The sequence below is a fragment of the Megalobrama amblycephala genome, linkage group LG16, assembly GCF_018812025.1.
Source record: "Megalobrama amblycephala isolate DHTTF-2021 linkage group LG16, ASM1881202v1, whole genome shotgun sequence".
Classification (NCBI taxonomy): Eukaryota; Metazoa; Chordata; class Actinopteri; order Cypriniformes; family Xenocyprididae; genus Megalobrama; species Megalobrama amblycephala.
Genome location: NC_063059.1, coordinates 1,404,638 through 1,420,735, shown reverse-complemented (window position 1 = coordinate 1,420,735; position 16,098 = coordinate 1,404,638). Strand labels below are relative to the sequence as shown.

At 38.9% G+C, this 16,098-nt stretch overlaps 1 protein-coding gene across 2 annotated transcripts; it reads left to right on the top strand.

Moving 5' to 3' along the window:
- Positions 1-72: 72 nt before the first annotated feature.
- Positions 73-15,670, top strand: mfsd1 (major facilitator superfamily domain containing 1). Of its 2 annotated transcripts, XM_048161180.1 has the most exons (17): positions 73-220; positions 441-493; positions 686-798; positions 909-951; positions 1,036-1,103; positions 1,198-1,306; positions 1,551-1,653; positions 4,823-4,921; positions 5,007-5,118; positions 5,273-5,329; positions 8,731-8,887; positions 8,962-9,059; positions 9,140-9,252; positions 9,760-9,807; positions 9,887-9,938; positions 15,160-15,271; positions 15,491-15,670. In XM_048161180.1, exons 1-17 carry the CDS (start codon positions 73-75, stop codon positions 15,548-15,550), a joined length of 1,545 nt encoding a protein of 514 aa, XP_048017137.1. In that variant the 3' UTR covers positions 15,551-15,670. The 2 variants fall into 2 exon arrangements, with proteins under 2 accessions (XP_048017137.1, XP_048017138.1); XM_048161181.1 differs by lacking the exons at positions 15,160-15,271; positions 15,491-15,670 and adding an exon at positions 13,377-15,082.
- The last annotated feature ends 428 nt before the right edge of the window (positions 15,671-16,098 follow it).

The window sequence follows — 16,098 nt, the reverse complement described above, 5'->3', positions numbered from 1 at the left end:
ATACGTTCAGGAAATGTTGTGATCACGTGACCCTCGGCAGCAGCAGCTGTCACATGACTGTGCGCTGTAAACATGGCAGCCAGAGACGAGTACCAGAGTCTCGTAGATGATGAAGATGATGAAGATAATGATGTGTCGCGGCACCTGAGCCCGCTGTGTGACCCGAGACACCTGCTGCACCGGATCCTGGTGCTGGTCTTCATGTGCTTCCTGGGCTTCGGTGAGAACTGACTCAGGTTCAGACTCTCAGCGAGTCTCAGCCGGTGTGATCACTGTATTCACACACACACACACACACTCATATTCATCTTCACATCGCGTTATATTCTCACGGCAGAGTGTGTTTCACGGAGGTCCGCTGTTTTCACCGTGTTTGGGTGAGTTTGGGCTCAGTGGTGTCAGATTTCATGTGAAAGTGAAACTGTTTCTCTCTGTTTCAGGTAGTTATTTCTGCTATGACAATCCGGCGGCTCTCCAGACTCAAGTCATACAGGTGTGTGTCGATTTACAGTAGTGTGAAGCTATGGTCAGCGCATGTCCTCTGAGAAAACATTCATAAATCAAGTAAATCATAAGTTTATGGTCTATAGCATGTCTTCATTGACACAGCTACAGTGTGTGTGTGTGTGTGTGTGTGTGTGGTTCTTGGCTCAGAGTGTGTAATAATGCAGTCTGTGTGTCGCAGGACATGAGTCTGAACACGGCCTCGTTCATGCAGCTGTACGCCTGGTACTCGTGGCCCAACGTCATCCTGTGCTTCCTGGGCGGATTTCTGTTGGACCGAGTCTTCGGCATCAGGTCCAGTTCAGCACACTCAGATCCACTCGAGTTTATTGATATCTCATTTGGACTGTGATAGTGTAACGCTCTTAACAGTGAAGCCTAACCCGTTCTTTCACTCTCTCCAGGCTGGGGACGATAATCTTTTCACTGTTTGTGTTACTAGGGCAGGTATGTTGTTACTCACGTGATATATCACATGGTACCAGAGCGTCTGTGTTGCAGTGGTCAGACGTGTTTACGCTTGTTTTGCAGATCATATTCGCGGCCGGTGCTCTGGCCAATCACTTCTGGCTGATGAACTTGGGCCGATTTGTGTTCGGGTGAGCAGTGTGTCCTGATTAAAGGCCTTTAGTTGTGATTGAGTGTGTGTGAACATGTGTCCTGAGTGTTTGTGAACATGTCTGTCTGCTTCAGCATCGGCGGAGAGTCTCTGGCTGTGGCGCAGAACACGTATGCGGTCAACTGGTTCAAAGGCAAAGAGCTCAACCTCGTGTTCGGCCTGCAGCTCAGCATGGCCAGACTGGTAAGAGATGAACTCTGTGTGTGTGTGTGTGTGTGTGTGTGTGTGTTTTTCTACGTTAATATCTAGTAAAGTGTAATTTATTCCTGTGATCAAAGCTGAATTTTCAGCGTCATTACTCCAGTCTTCAGTGTCACATGATCCTTCAGAAATCATTCTGATATGATGATTTAGTGCATGTTTAATCTCTTTGAATATGACTGTGACAGTAGTGTGTGTGTGTGTGTGTGTGTGTGTGTGTGTTCAGGGCAGCACGGTCAACATGAACGTCATCGGTTGGGTGTACGGTCGCATTCAGGCTATGATGGGCTCGGCGGGACACACCACTCTCGGGATCACACTCATGATCTGTAAGATTCCCGCTTTCATGGAGCCCGTGCCAATATCAGAGCATATTAAAGTGGACCAATAATGCCTCTTTCACAGGGTGTAATATCAGTCTCTGGTGTCTCCAGAATGTGTCTGTGAAGTTTCAGCTCAAAATCCCCCACAGATCATTTATTATAGCTTGTCAAATTTGCCCCTATTTGGGTGTGAGCAAAAACACACAGTTTTTTGTGTGTGTCCCTTTAAATGCAAATGAGCTCCCGCCCCCTTTCCAGAAGAGGGCGGAGCTTTAACAGCTCAACAACAACAAAGCTGGAGAATCTCACGCAGCCAAAATGAGGAAAGTGTTCAGCCTTACATTGTTCAAACCGGAGTCGACACTGATGGAGAGACTCAGGAAGAAGTTACAACTTTTAGACGTTTCTGAATGGTTAGTGGATAAATTTATGTAGTTGCTGTGGAGTTGATTCAACTCATCCACTAGCATGTGCCGTCATGTTCATCTTTTGTGTTGAATTGACCCTCGTTTGTGAAGCAGTCCGGCGTAAAATGACGGCATGTCAACAACACTCTACTACAACAACTCTTCCTCTTCTCTAAAGCAGCCCAACATGGCCCCGCCCCCTTTGTTGTGTGTTTTCGGAGGCGGGGTTTATGTAAATTTTAGGGTTTGTGATGTCACTAATCCAGGAAGAAGCTCGTTGTAGTCCCTACTAGCCGTTTGTTGTAGTCTTTAAACAGAAAATATCTCTCTTTGCATTGAACTTTGAGCGTCGTGACTTTGCAGATGTTGTTTATGATCAAACAGCAACATTACACACTAACTAAAGTTAAAAAAGTCAAATAATTTTAAAACTCTTGATTTCTAAGCCTGGACATGAGTCAAGTCTTAAAAAGTCAGAGCGTTTCTTGATTAAACCTCTTCTCTGGTTATTTGTAAGCTAGAGAGTGTGCGTTCAGCATCTATACGTTGATTTTCCTCTCAGTGCTGTCAGTGTGGCGTCAGGATATGAGATCGCACACTGGCTCAAACACACATCAGATGATGTTACAGTCACACTAACCCTGATGTACTTTCTGACGCCTCATGTTTCACTTCTGCTTTCATTTGTCTTTTCTGTCTTTCTCACTAAATCTCTGAGTGTTTCTTTTCCTCTGGTGTATCAGCTCATGTTCTAGCGTGTTTTAACCCTGATCGAGGCCTTCGTGCTGAAACACATTACCAGATTTTCGTCGTGTTTGTTAAGCTTGCTGTGAGCTGTATTCCAAACTCAACATATATAATGAATTAACACAAGCGTACAAAGCACACACATTTGCATTGTCATACGAGAGAGTTAATTTGCATAGTGTGTTTCCCACACGCTGCTGGTTTGTTTCGCTTTTTGATTATAATGAATGTCACTATAATTTATGTTTGTTTTATTATTACAGTTTTTCTTTCCTGTTCTGTCCAGAATACCTTTACATTTAAAGGATCTCTTGTGGAAAAAAGGGGAACTAAAATACAGTTGTGCTCAAAGGTTTACACACCCCTGCAGAATCTGCACTGTTTACATGTAGTCCACAAGACTTAATAATGAAAATAACCCCGTTCATAAGTTTGTGAACTGTTATTTAAAACTGCTTATTCAGGAGTCAGGACAAAACAATAACATGTCATTTTTTTTACGAACACTTTTATTTTGTAAAAGGTACTAATATTTTGTTCTAAACACAGCCTCGATGTTGTCCTGATTCTGCAAGGGGTGTGGAAACTTTTGAGCACAACTGTACCCGTTTATAGTAGCACTGTCAAGCAATTACAATTTTTAATCGAATTAATCGCAAATGAATCACGCATCAAATTTTACTGAGTAATTACCCCCATAAGATGAAGTCATTATTGTGTAAAGCATCAAATAGACATTACAAAAAGAAGCTTAAGAAAGAAATATTTGATTTGATTCAGCAAATAATTTATTACACATTATTTTTGGACCATGAGGGTGAGTAAATGATTCATTTTTGGGTGAACTATACCTTTGTTTTTTTTGTTTTTTATCAATATGGAAATATGAAATTATTTTAAAATCATAAAAATTATGATTCATAAAAATTATGATTATTTTTTAAAATAAAATCATACTCTAAATAAGAAATTATACTCTACTAAAACTGCCAGTAGGTGGCGATCATTGTTTTGATGATTAAGTCATTGAGTCATTCATTTATTCATTTGATTCATTCAAACGGCTGATTCATTCAGTAGTTGAAGTAAATGATTCTCTTTATGAATGGTCTTATGAATCATTGGTTCACACGATTCACTCAAAACACAGATTCAGAAATGAAACACTGCTGTGTGTTGCTCAGAGACGAACAGTTCTGCTTTGTCTTTATATTTTCATTGTCAAAATTGAGCAAAACAGACAATATTGTGTCTAAAATAACATAATATTAATTTCTTACTTAGTGAACTGTTGTATAAACCAGTATCACATTTGCACTCGTGTTATTCTGAACAGAAGAACAGCACTCGTGTGATATTGCTCTCGTTATACATGATATAGCTTATCTATGTCACATATGATGTAAATATGAGTGATAAACTCACAGAGGGGCATTTTTTGCCCCATTTCTTGAATTTTATGGCCCAGTATGACTTATTTTCTGGAAAATACAGTGCTTTAACATAAAGATTAAATGGATATTACCCTTTAGTGGAATTCCTGAAGAGCTGTTAAAGCTCCGCCCTCTTCTGAAAAGGGGGCAGGAGCTCATTTGCATTTAAAGGGACACACACAAAAACGGCGTGTTTTTGCTCACACCCAAATAGGGTCAAATTTGACAAGCTATAATAAATGATCTGTGGGGGATTTTGAGCTGAAACTTCACAGACACATTTTAAGGCTGTCGTTCATCTTCACAAAGAAAGATATTTTTAATGAAACCTCAGAGATTTCTGTCCCTCTGTTGAAAATCCATATGAATGGAGAGGTTTAACCCAAGTCTTCTGAAGAGACAGAATCTTTTACACGATGAACATTTTTAATTTAAGTTTTTATCCGTTTAAACACTGATCAGCGCACATACGTGGATCTTTAGCTAATCTAACCCTCTGAGCTGAGAGTGTTTCTCCAGTGTTGGCCGTTAGTAATGTCATGTGTAGTGAGTTTGGTCAGTGTCTGACGCTCTCTGTGACGTCTGCAGCGGCGTCCACGTGTCTGTTCTCGCTCATATGTGCTCTGGTTCTGGGCTTCCTGGACAGACGGGCTGAGAAGATACTCAACAAGGAGCAAGGCAAAACCGGTGAGATGATCTCCGTGTATCCAACGCTTCAGCAGCCACTGGAGTGTGTTTTAGAGAAGTGTGTGTGTTTGTGTGCCTCATGTAGGGGAAGTCATCAAGCTGACCGACGTCAAGGACTTTCCCTTCTCTCTCTGGCTCATCTTCATCATCTGTGTGGCGTATTACGTGGCCATCTTCCCGTTTATTGGACTGGGCCAGTGAGTTTTTAGTATGCATATCCAAAATCAAGTGTAAAGAATTTAAGATGGTATAATACTTGACATAAACAGAACAGGGAATCATCTGGTACATGGACATCATTATGATGAGATTACGATGGATGAGTTTAAATAATGTTGTCTTCACAAACAGAGTTTTCTTCATCGAGAAGTTCAGCTTCACTACTGTCCAGGCCAGAGCCATCAACAGGTACACACACACACACACACACACACACACACACACACACACACACACACACACACACACACACACACACTCAGTTCTCTCCCCTAACCCTAAACCTACCCATCACAGAAAACTTTCTGCATTTTTGAATTAAAAAAAAAAAAGTAGGGCTGAGTAAAAATTGATTTCTCGATTTTATTCGATTCCTCATTTTGAAGAACCGATGTCTGTTCTTAAATCCCAAGAATCAATCTTTCAGTCTCTGCTGTTTTCAATTGATGAATAAACAACTTTAGCACAGCTGAATGTTGCAGCGCCCCCTATCCAATACATCACAATAAGTTTTGTGCTTTACTTCTGATATGAAACAGCATCTCATCTTTTAAATTCTGTCTATTTTATTATAAATATTCACACAATAAATAACGTTTTGCCGCTGTTTAATGTGGTGTGACAGATCATATAACAGCTTCAGATCAAGTGAAGCAGCGGACCGACTCACAAACAGATCATCTCTTCCTCTTTACTACTAGTTACAGCAGCAGATAAACAGGGATGAACATCAGAAGGAATGTTAAAAGATAAAGAACAACTTACTGAAATGATTCATGTCTCATGTAATCGATCAGTGTTTCAACCTCGGAAAGGCATCAATAAAACAGCTTGTCACATAACATAACATTTACCTCAGAAAAGACATTTAATGTCCAAAAACTCATTAAGCAGATAGAAAAATGAACTTAGAGAGGAGCATTTTGATAAATATATGCACTATATTACATACTCATTGTATTTCTGCGTGACCTGTTCTTCAGTATTTAATGTATGTTTGAATAAATACATCATGTTTTACGACAGCCACCATTTAAATGTTTATAGTTTTAAAAAAAATGAGTAGAAACATAATTATGTCATTAAAAATATATTATAACATTATTATTATTATAAAAACATCCTTATGTGTAATTTAAATATAAGTACGTAGTGGAGCTGCATGAATAATTGTAAAAAGATGGCGATCTTGATTCAGACACACACGCAATCTCATTTATTATTGACAATGATTCGCTCGTATCTTTTAAAACTTTGACAAAATCATACTGGAACACTCAGATCTGTGTTCATGCTGCCGCTGAGACAGAGAAACAGTTTTTGAACCGCACAGTATCATTATTTCTGTCTTACAGTTATTCATATTATCACAGAAGAACTGAGATGAAAGTTTATAGTTCAGATATAAACACTTATGTCTACGGTAGTGATCAAAATAGAGTGAATTACCTTTTGAAACTAACTTAGCCATTTCAAATAGACCCTTTTACAGCCCACGTGATCAAATAGTTGCGCGCGCATTTTGGCAACGGAAGTGGTGTTGTTCCCCAGTGGTTCTAACGTGTTAGCAACTCAGAAAGTTTTATATATATATTTTATTTTGCAGATTTATTAAAAAAGAAAAACTGAAATATCACATGGTCCTAAGTATTCAGACCCTTTGCTCAGTATTTAGTAGAAGCACCCTTTTGATCTAATACAGCCATGAGTCTTTTTGGGAAAGATGCAACAAGTTTTTCACTCCTGTGAATATATAGTAAAATGGGATTCCTCTGCCATTCAAAGCTCCTTGCAGATCCTCTCCAGTTCTGTCAGTGTTGGATGGTAAATCCGTTGGTGGACAGCCATTTTAGGTCATCTCCAGATTTGATGCTCAATTGAAACATTTATGATTCAGGGCTCTGGCAATGGGCCATTGAAGAACAGTCATGTGTACTTTTTTTTTCAGCCATTCCTTCGTTATTTTAGAAAGTGTCAAAAGAACAGCATTTATCTGGAAGGTACAAAGCTTCTGTAGCATTATACACTACCGTTCAAAAGTTTGGGGTCAGTAAGAATCCCTTACTTTTTATTTTTTTGACAAGAAATTAAAGAAATGAATACTTTTATCCCAGCAAGGATGCATTAAATTAATCAAAAGTGGCAGTAAAGACATTTATAATGTTACAAAACTGATTAGATTTCAGATAAACACTGTTCAGGTGATGAGCAGTGCCTGGTTCTGTTCATCAAATAATCCTTAGAATTAAGGCCAAAAATATATATATATGGTTATCAGTACACAAATATTTTCTATAATTGTACACAATAAATGCGGGTTTCTTGAGCATCAAATCAGCATATTAGAATGATTTCTGAAGGATCATGTGACACTGAAGCCCCGACTGGAGTAATGATGCTGAAAATTCAGCTTTGATCACAGGAATAAATTACACTTTTACTAGATATTTTCAAATAGAAAACAGTCATTTTAAATTGTAATAATACCTTTCACAATATTACTGTTTTGTACTGTATTTTTCAGCTTAAATAAATGTAGCCTTGGTGAGCAGACGAAACTTCTTTTAAAAACATTAAAAGGATCTTAACGATCCCAAACTGTGCTTTAGGAACCGGTAGTGTATGTGTATATATTATAGTTTATGTATATATATCTGGCCACTGTATATTTGGCCATCTGCTAACGTCTTCTATCCACTCCACTATAGTACACGGATCTGGTAGCCGGATACCATTTGATGAAGTCAACTTTTTAAAATAACATTCTCTGTCTGTGTTACTTAATCCGCTCGCGTAGCTTGACACGCTGCTGATTCTCGCCATAGTTTCGTTGCCAAAATGTGCGCAGTGGGTCTATAACGGTTGTATCAATTACATTGTTACGCCACTAGATGGCGACAAGTGACAGTTAAAAAATGTTGTCATTGAATCATTCATTCAAAAGATATGTTCAAAAACACTGATTTATTCTAATGAATTACACATTTTTAAATGGACTGCAGTAATTTAGATTTTGTCAGAACATCTAGTAAATTTCATGTTCCGTTTAGTTGTCTGTTCAGAATCATGATCTCTGTTTAAGCAAAAATAATTGTGATTCTAATGTTATCAGAATTGTGCAGCTCTAGTACGTAGCCTACAAATGAGTTGATTTTAACCTTTAATATTATAGCAAAGTACCAGCTGGGTCTCTCTGCATAGTTTACAGCATTAGTTTAGAGATTTTTTTTTGCCAAATACTGTACCTGATAGGCCCCAATTAATCCATATTGAATCAAATCGAATAGAAATCGCATTGAATCGCAAGCTTGTGAATCAAAATCAAATCGAATATTGTTTTTTTTTTTTTTTTTACTGTAGCATTACTGTAAACAGCGCAGAGCAGTCGCGTCATCTCTGACACAACTGGCCCAAAGCAGACTCGTTACCAATGCTCATCCCAGCATATTTCCACAAATGATTTACCAATATTTCTGAAAGCTCCTGATCTCACACGAGCTCAAAACAGTAAAATGACAGTCATTTTTATTTGTTTTAGAAACTAAAAGTGCATTTTTGACACTGTTGGTTTAACGGTATGTCTCTGACAGTGTCGTGTACATCATCTCGGCTCCTGCGTCTCCTCTGCTGGGGTTTCTGGTTGATAAGACGGGCCGGAACGTCCTGTGGGTTATGCTGGCCGTGGTCACCACGCTCGTGGCACACATGATGCTGGCCTTCACCTTCTGGAACCCCTGGATCGCCATGGTAAGCTGCAGCTCCTCGTGGCCGTCCTGAGGATCCTTCAGGTCATTAACAGTGTGTGTGTGTGTGTGTGTCAGTGTCTCTTAGGTTTGTCGTACTCTCTGCTGGCCTGTGCTCTCTGGCCCATGGTGGCGTTTGTGGTGCCGGAGCATCAGCTGGGCACCGCGTACGGATTGTAAGTCCCTCGTCCAATGTTCTTCATCCGTCTCCGGATGCTCCTGATGTTGTGTAGTAATGCTCGGATGTGTTGTGCAGCATGCAGTCCATTCAGAACCTGGGTCTGGCCGTCATGTCGATGGCTGCGGGAAGCATCTTGGACAACAAAGGTTACCTCTTCCTCGAGGTCTTCTTCATCGCCTGCCTGTGTTGTGAGTATACACATAACATAAGCTGTTTGACCTCTAGGAGGCGCTGAGCGGCTCAGAAAGACAATCGCCTATTGAGTTGCTTACAAATTGAATTTTGTCCCATCAAACTCTATAAAATGCTTGCATGAAATATTTATCCAGAAGTCACAGATGACTTGAGTCTCATTTCGAAGCCTCGCCCTCCGGAGGTCACATATGTCATCGAGGATGATCTGAATTGAAATGCTTCTCACTAGATCTCACTGCAGTGTTATTAATTCAAACGCTCTGAATCTCTCAGCGCTGTGTAGTAACGGTTTCACATGATCAATGATCGGCCCGCGAGTAAACCTGTTCTAAGTTCGCACTGTCTGCTACAGTGTTGCCAAGTCTGCGGTTTTCCCGTGTAATTGTAGTTTCTTTAAATTTAAATTCCATAAATTCTGTCATTCCGAGTCAAATTCCGTCTGAACTTCCTGTGTGCAAATCAAACTGAAGGAGAGGCTGACGCTCTGCTGTGTGTTTCAGTGGCTCTGCTCGCCGTGGTGTTGCTGTATCTGTACGACTATCACAAAGGTAATGTCCGCTCTCACTCCAGATGAGTTCAGCCTGTGTCGGGCCGTTATTCACACGCTTCCTTCTCTTGTGTTCTCAGAGGGAGAGCTGAACCTGTCAGCCTCGACACGCGCCGGACGAGCCAAATCTGAGTGAGTAAATATAGCGCACCTCAGACAGCAGCTCCAAAACATATCTGGACATGTCAGAAAATATTGATGGAACGTGATGATCAACACTTGTGTTCCTCTGATACGGGAGAACACTAGAAAACACCAAAGATGCAGTAGAGTGAATCTCACAGTCTGTCAAGAACACATGGGAGTCATATTTCAGCCTGAACATTTGAATTGTGAGGCTATTTTTGTGACAATTCAACACGTTTAACCCCCAAGATCTCATCTTATGTGTGACTTAAGTGTCCAGATATTGTTTGGTGCTGCTGAATGTTCTGTACATTGTGTCTTCAGAACACACTTTTACATCATGTGTCCCTTCATTTGTTATGTATATATATCTTGTGCTTTTGAAAACCTGCAAACTCTTTAGGGTCATTCTGTGTCAACTCAACCAGAGGTCCCCGGCTCAAGTTTCTGATTTTGTTCATTTTTTTTCTGTAGAAAGACAAACATAAATAGTGATGAAAGCCAACATATTAAACATCACAGATGTATATTTACTGTGTAATGCACTATTACTGTAGAGGGCGTCAAAATGAGCATTTTCACCTGAGATTTGGAGCCAAATTAGAGGGGTGTAAAAATGACTTTATAAAAATCACAGCATCATTATTATATTTTCACACAGAGATTGGTAGATCTATTAGTGAAATCTGTTGACTTTATCAATCTTTGTTGCGTTATACACCAACAGCGACAGTTCAACAATGACAAAAAGCACTTCTTGTGTTTTTTCCTCAAGTTTGCATGTCTGTAACTCAAGAAATATTAAAGATATCTTAATATCCTTTTAGATTCTGGTTCTTAACAAACGTTGCTTTTGAAATCTTTATTTTAAAGGCTCTCAATGGTTCAATCCCAGAGATTTGGGGATCTCAAAGCAACTCCATGCTCAAATTGTTGAATTTTACCCATATTCAATGGTCAAGAACCAAATGTAGGTAACTTTTTCAACAGCTGATAGTTATTGTGTTTAAAGAACTGAAACTAGAAATGTATCTTGTTTTCCTCTATCAAAACAATTGAACACAACACCTCTCTGAGTGCCAAAAACAAACATTTCCCCCAAGTTTACATGTCTTTAAGTCAAGAAGTGTTAAAGATATCTTAATGTCATTTTTTAGATTCTTGTTCTTATGAAACTTTTCTTCTATAATCTTGATTTTTAAGGCTCTATATGGTTCAGTCTCACAGATATAGGGATGTCATTGTGGTAATGTGCAGTATTTGAAATATTGGTATCTTCAGAAGCTGTTAAAATGAACAAAATCCCATCTTCCAAATATCCCTAAACTGATTCAAATATAGATTCTTATAAATACACTTTTGAGAGCAACTTAATGTTGGTAACACTTTATTTTAGGGTCTTTTAACTAGTTGCTTATTACTAGAATATTGTCTGTTTATCAGTAATTAATAAGCACATATTAATGCCTTATTCTACATGACCTTAGTCTACATTCGTAATCCTACCCAATACCTGAACTTAACAACTATCTTACTCAGCAGTAATTAGGAGTGTATTGAGGGAAGAGTCATAGTTAATAGTGAACATGTTCCCTATACTAAAGTGTTACCGTTAATGTTCCTCAACTGAACCATTCTCTGTGGTCACTCCGAGAGAGTTATGTTTTATGCAATTTTTTTGATAAGACGGAAACAAGATACACTTCTAGTTTCAACATTATTTATTGTTCAGATATTCCTCTTTAAATGCATTGAGTATCAGCTGTGAGCAAAGTGAACCACATTTGGTTTTCGATCACTGAAAATGGGTAAAATTCAACATATTGATCATGGAGCTGCTTTGAGATCCCCATATCTATGGGACTGAACTATATAGAGCCTTGAACATGAAGATTGCAAAAGGAAAGTTTATTAAGAATTTGAATCTTGAAGGATATTAATATATCTTGAATACTTTTAGAGTCACAGGCATGCAAACTTTGGAAAAGGAGCCTTTATGGCACTCAGACAGGCGTGTTTTATGCAATTGTGCTGATAGAAAAACACAAGATACATTTCTAGTTTCAACATTATTTGTTCTTTAAGATATTCCTCTTTAAAAGAAGAAAGTATCAGCTGTGTGCAAATACAAAGTGACCCACATTTGGTTTTTGACCACTGAAAATGTGCACAATTGACCAGTTTACTCATGGAGCCGCATCAAGATCCCCAAATCTCTGGGATTGAACCATCGAGGGCCTTTAAAATGAAGATTTCAAAAGGAAAGTTTGTTAAGAACCAAAATCTAAAAGGATATTAAGATATCTTAAATATTTCTTGAGTTACAGCAAAGACTATAGAATAACACAAGACGTGTCACTCGTATTGTTTTGAATGGGAGAAAGTGTAACGCGCAATATGGCGGAATAAGTCCCGCCTTCTAAATAAGAGCCAATCGCCGACTGGTAAAGTCATCGCGTCACTTCAGCGTCACTTCCTCCAGAAGAGACGCGCATTTAGGTCTGCGCATGCGCATTAGCTTGATCCAGCCTGAAAAATAGTTTTTTTTTGTCATGACTCGAGCGTTTAGAAACTAAATTTATGAGCCGGTTGTTGTTAGATTTCATTGGTGATTTCAAATATGAAATTTAATCGTAAGGTTGGCTAACAGTTTTGGAGAATTTGATGTTTCCCCATTCAAAGAGATTGCATGATGCCCAGGATGCCCGAGAGGCATTTCAAAGATGGCCGCCGAGTGAAATGACTTGTCTTAAAGGGACTTTGGTTACAGACATGCAAACTTGAGGAAAAAACACAAGAAGTGCTTTTTCCCATTTTTGAATGGTCACCGTTGGGGTATAACGCAACAAAGATTGAGAAAGTCAACAGATTTCACTAATAGATCTACCAATCTCTGTGTGAAAATAAAGTCATTTTACACCCCTCTATTTTAGCTCCAAATCTCAGGTGAAATTGTCATTTTGACCCTCTAAAACAAAGTGGATTACTAAATATACATATGTGATGTTTAATATTTTGGCTTTCATCACTATTTATGTTTGTCTTTCTACAGAAAAAAATATGAACAAAATCAAAAATTTGAGCTGGGGAAGTTTCTGAAATTTGTTCGATTTGACGTGACCCTTCAGTGTTTTACTCTGCTCTGAATCCTCTTCAGTTGTCTGTAGACAGCGTCTCAAGGCATCATGGGCCTGTTGTAAAAATGCATTTTGGGAACATCACATATAATCCCACAATCACTTTGTCAATGCTAGTAAACCCTTGAATACCAGATAGCAGCTGAGCTGAGAGAAATGGACGTGTTTCGTTCAGTACTGTATGTTTATGCGTCACACGTCAAACTCTGTCAGGATGTTTTCAGGGCTCTGCTTCAGACGAGTCCTCTGAGGTGTTTCTGTCCTCATCTGTGTGTTCTCGTGTCTCATGGTCCGGTCTGTGTTTCAGGTGAAGGCTCTTCTGCACTGCGTCTGAGCGCCGGTCGTCCGGTCGGCGTCCTTCACCTCGGGCCTTTCTGCACTGACCACTTTCCTCTGACACGTCACACCAGACCACCCACAATCCTTTAAATGAGCACCGATGGACAGACAACATCCGCACACCTAGAAATGATCTTGTGACATTATTCTCTTTCGTTTTAAATCCAATATACTCGTTACTGTAATGCGAAAAAACATTTATAATATACAATTTTAATTTTAATCTTTTACCATGTAATACCTATAATTAAATTCATTATGATTTTTTAATAAAGAAATTGTGCCAGGGTAGGATGATTTTAATCACGGTATTATTGTAGTTAATGTGTTTGTCATGAAAATAATGTCACAAGGTCCTAAAATGTATTCTTTCCACTTTTCTTCCTTTCTTTTTTATTTTGGGATGAAATATGATGCACATTTCTTCACGGATGAATGTCTCAGGGAAGCATCTTGAAGATTATCAATGTTAAAGAGCTTTTTGTGTCCAGCCTTAGAGACGAGAGAGATATTCAGGGTCCGTTCACACATGACCGTTGACCAGTTCTCGTTGGTTCCTGACCCGAGTCAAACCCCTTTAGTGCTTAAAAGACATTTCGACATCTGAACACACTGACAGCACTTACATCAGGCACAAGAGCAGTGTTCATGGGCGGTCTGTTTAAAGTGAATAGTGTGTGTTGGACACACATCTGTAGCTCTGGACTGGTGAGTGTTCCCGTCCTGACCTTCACTGGACACGTCTCACTCAATCCCGCTCGACAGATGCTGCTCAGAGACTGTAAGTGCTCACTGAATTAACTCGGCTTATTTGTTGTTGTTGTTTCAGTTTTAATCGTTTCCATTATTCTGGTTTGTTTTGCACAGTCACATGGTTTTACTTGAATGATTTTATTCCCAAAAAACTCTAGGGTCAATGTAAAACTGACTATTTACCACCTGTTTTTCAAGATAAACTGTCTTACTCATAAATGTTGCAAATGCCATGTCATGTTGATTTTAAAGCATGAAGATTTCTTTTGTACTTTAGTTTGGTTATTAAACTCTAGAGGGCTGATGGTCTTTTACATGAAATCTGCCAGCAATCACATCATGGCTCAAGCTGATTGGCCTCTGCTGATCCTGCAGCCAATGAGATTGCTTGCTCAACATTTAAATGGTCCTCTGAACCCCTCCACCTCCCCAGCTCCACCTGCACAGATCTGGTACAGGATTGATGTGTGTCTGTTAGCAAGGCCAAATGCATTAACATTACCATATTTACAGTATATATTTTGAAAGTGTTACATTGTTGCTTTAAAATATAGTGGAATATGAACAACAGCAAACAACCTTATGTTTTCTATCAGAAGAATTTGGGGTGAAATATAAGATCTCGTCATGTCGTTGACAGCATCATGACATTCACACATGTATATGCCTATAAATCTTGTACTATGATTATGGCTTCAGCATCATCTCTATGTGATATTTCATTGTTCAGCTTGTAATATTTGATATGAATTTCTATGAGTCGATGAACAAGTATTTTCAGTTGAAGCATCTGCACGGATGAAGCTCTGTCAGGTGTTTGATTCGCACCGCTGCAGTGCAGCACCGAGACTATTGATTGGTCTTCACTCTCAATCTGTCACTGACTCTCTTGTAATAATAATAATAAAAAAAAGAGATCTATCATTTAGTTTTTTATTTTGTGTGTAAATGTCAGAGGTCAGTGTAGTCAAACCGCAGTTGTGTTGTTGATGTCTCAGGGATGTCCAGCGTTTGCGTGTCCATCAGCAGGCCGTGGACGACCGTGAGCATCTGAAGCCTCTGTCTCCGTTCGGACTGCGCAACCGCTATCTGTCCAGACTGGGCGTGCAGGTAACAGAAAACACACTCCAACATCTGATGCTTCAGCAGAAACCAGCGCTTTTCAGTATTGATTTGTCAGGAAAAGAAAATACTGTTGCAGAACACACAGAAACACCCTAACGACCATGACTGCAGTATTATTTCTGATTGCAGCTACATAAATCTTTGCTGCAGATGGATATAACAGCCATTATCTTCTTTGAAAGTCATTTGTTGTTCTGTCGACAGATGCCGGACCACTGCTGCCCACATCTGTCTTCACTGGCCTACAGGAGTCTGCTCAAATGAGTGTGTGTGTGTGTGTGTCACAGCAATGCTGCTTGAAATAGAAATATTTGAATTTATAAACCTTTATTTTTGTAAGCATTTGGATGTTTTGTTTGATTAAAATCTGGCAAAAGCCCCTCAGCACGAGAGTTGGTTCACTCATACAAATTACACCAATTATCATATATGAACTCATCAGCTACTGTACACTCACTTCATTTCAGTGGTACTTTAGGTTTTTGTTTTTTATAGGTGTTTCCAAAACCTCCTTAAATTGTGCACATTTTATTAAGATTTTGTATGTATGCAAATTGATTAATATCCAAGATACACACTTCTAGTAATTGTGCAGTTAATTTTCATATTGTATTTTCAGAAAGTTCTGGGATATTTTTCCTCTCCTCAAATTTGTCACTACCGAAACACAATAATAAATCATTTAATAAGAAGGGTCACATTGACCTATTAAGAGTTTGTTAACATCTACCTTGTAAATATATTTTTTGCTATTTTTAAAAAAAAGTTTTCACAGGAAAATCAATAAAAATTACAATTTTAACAATATTTCA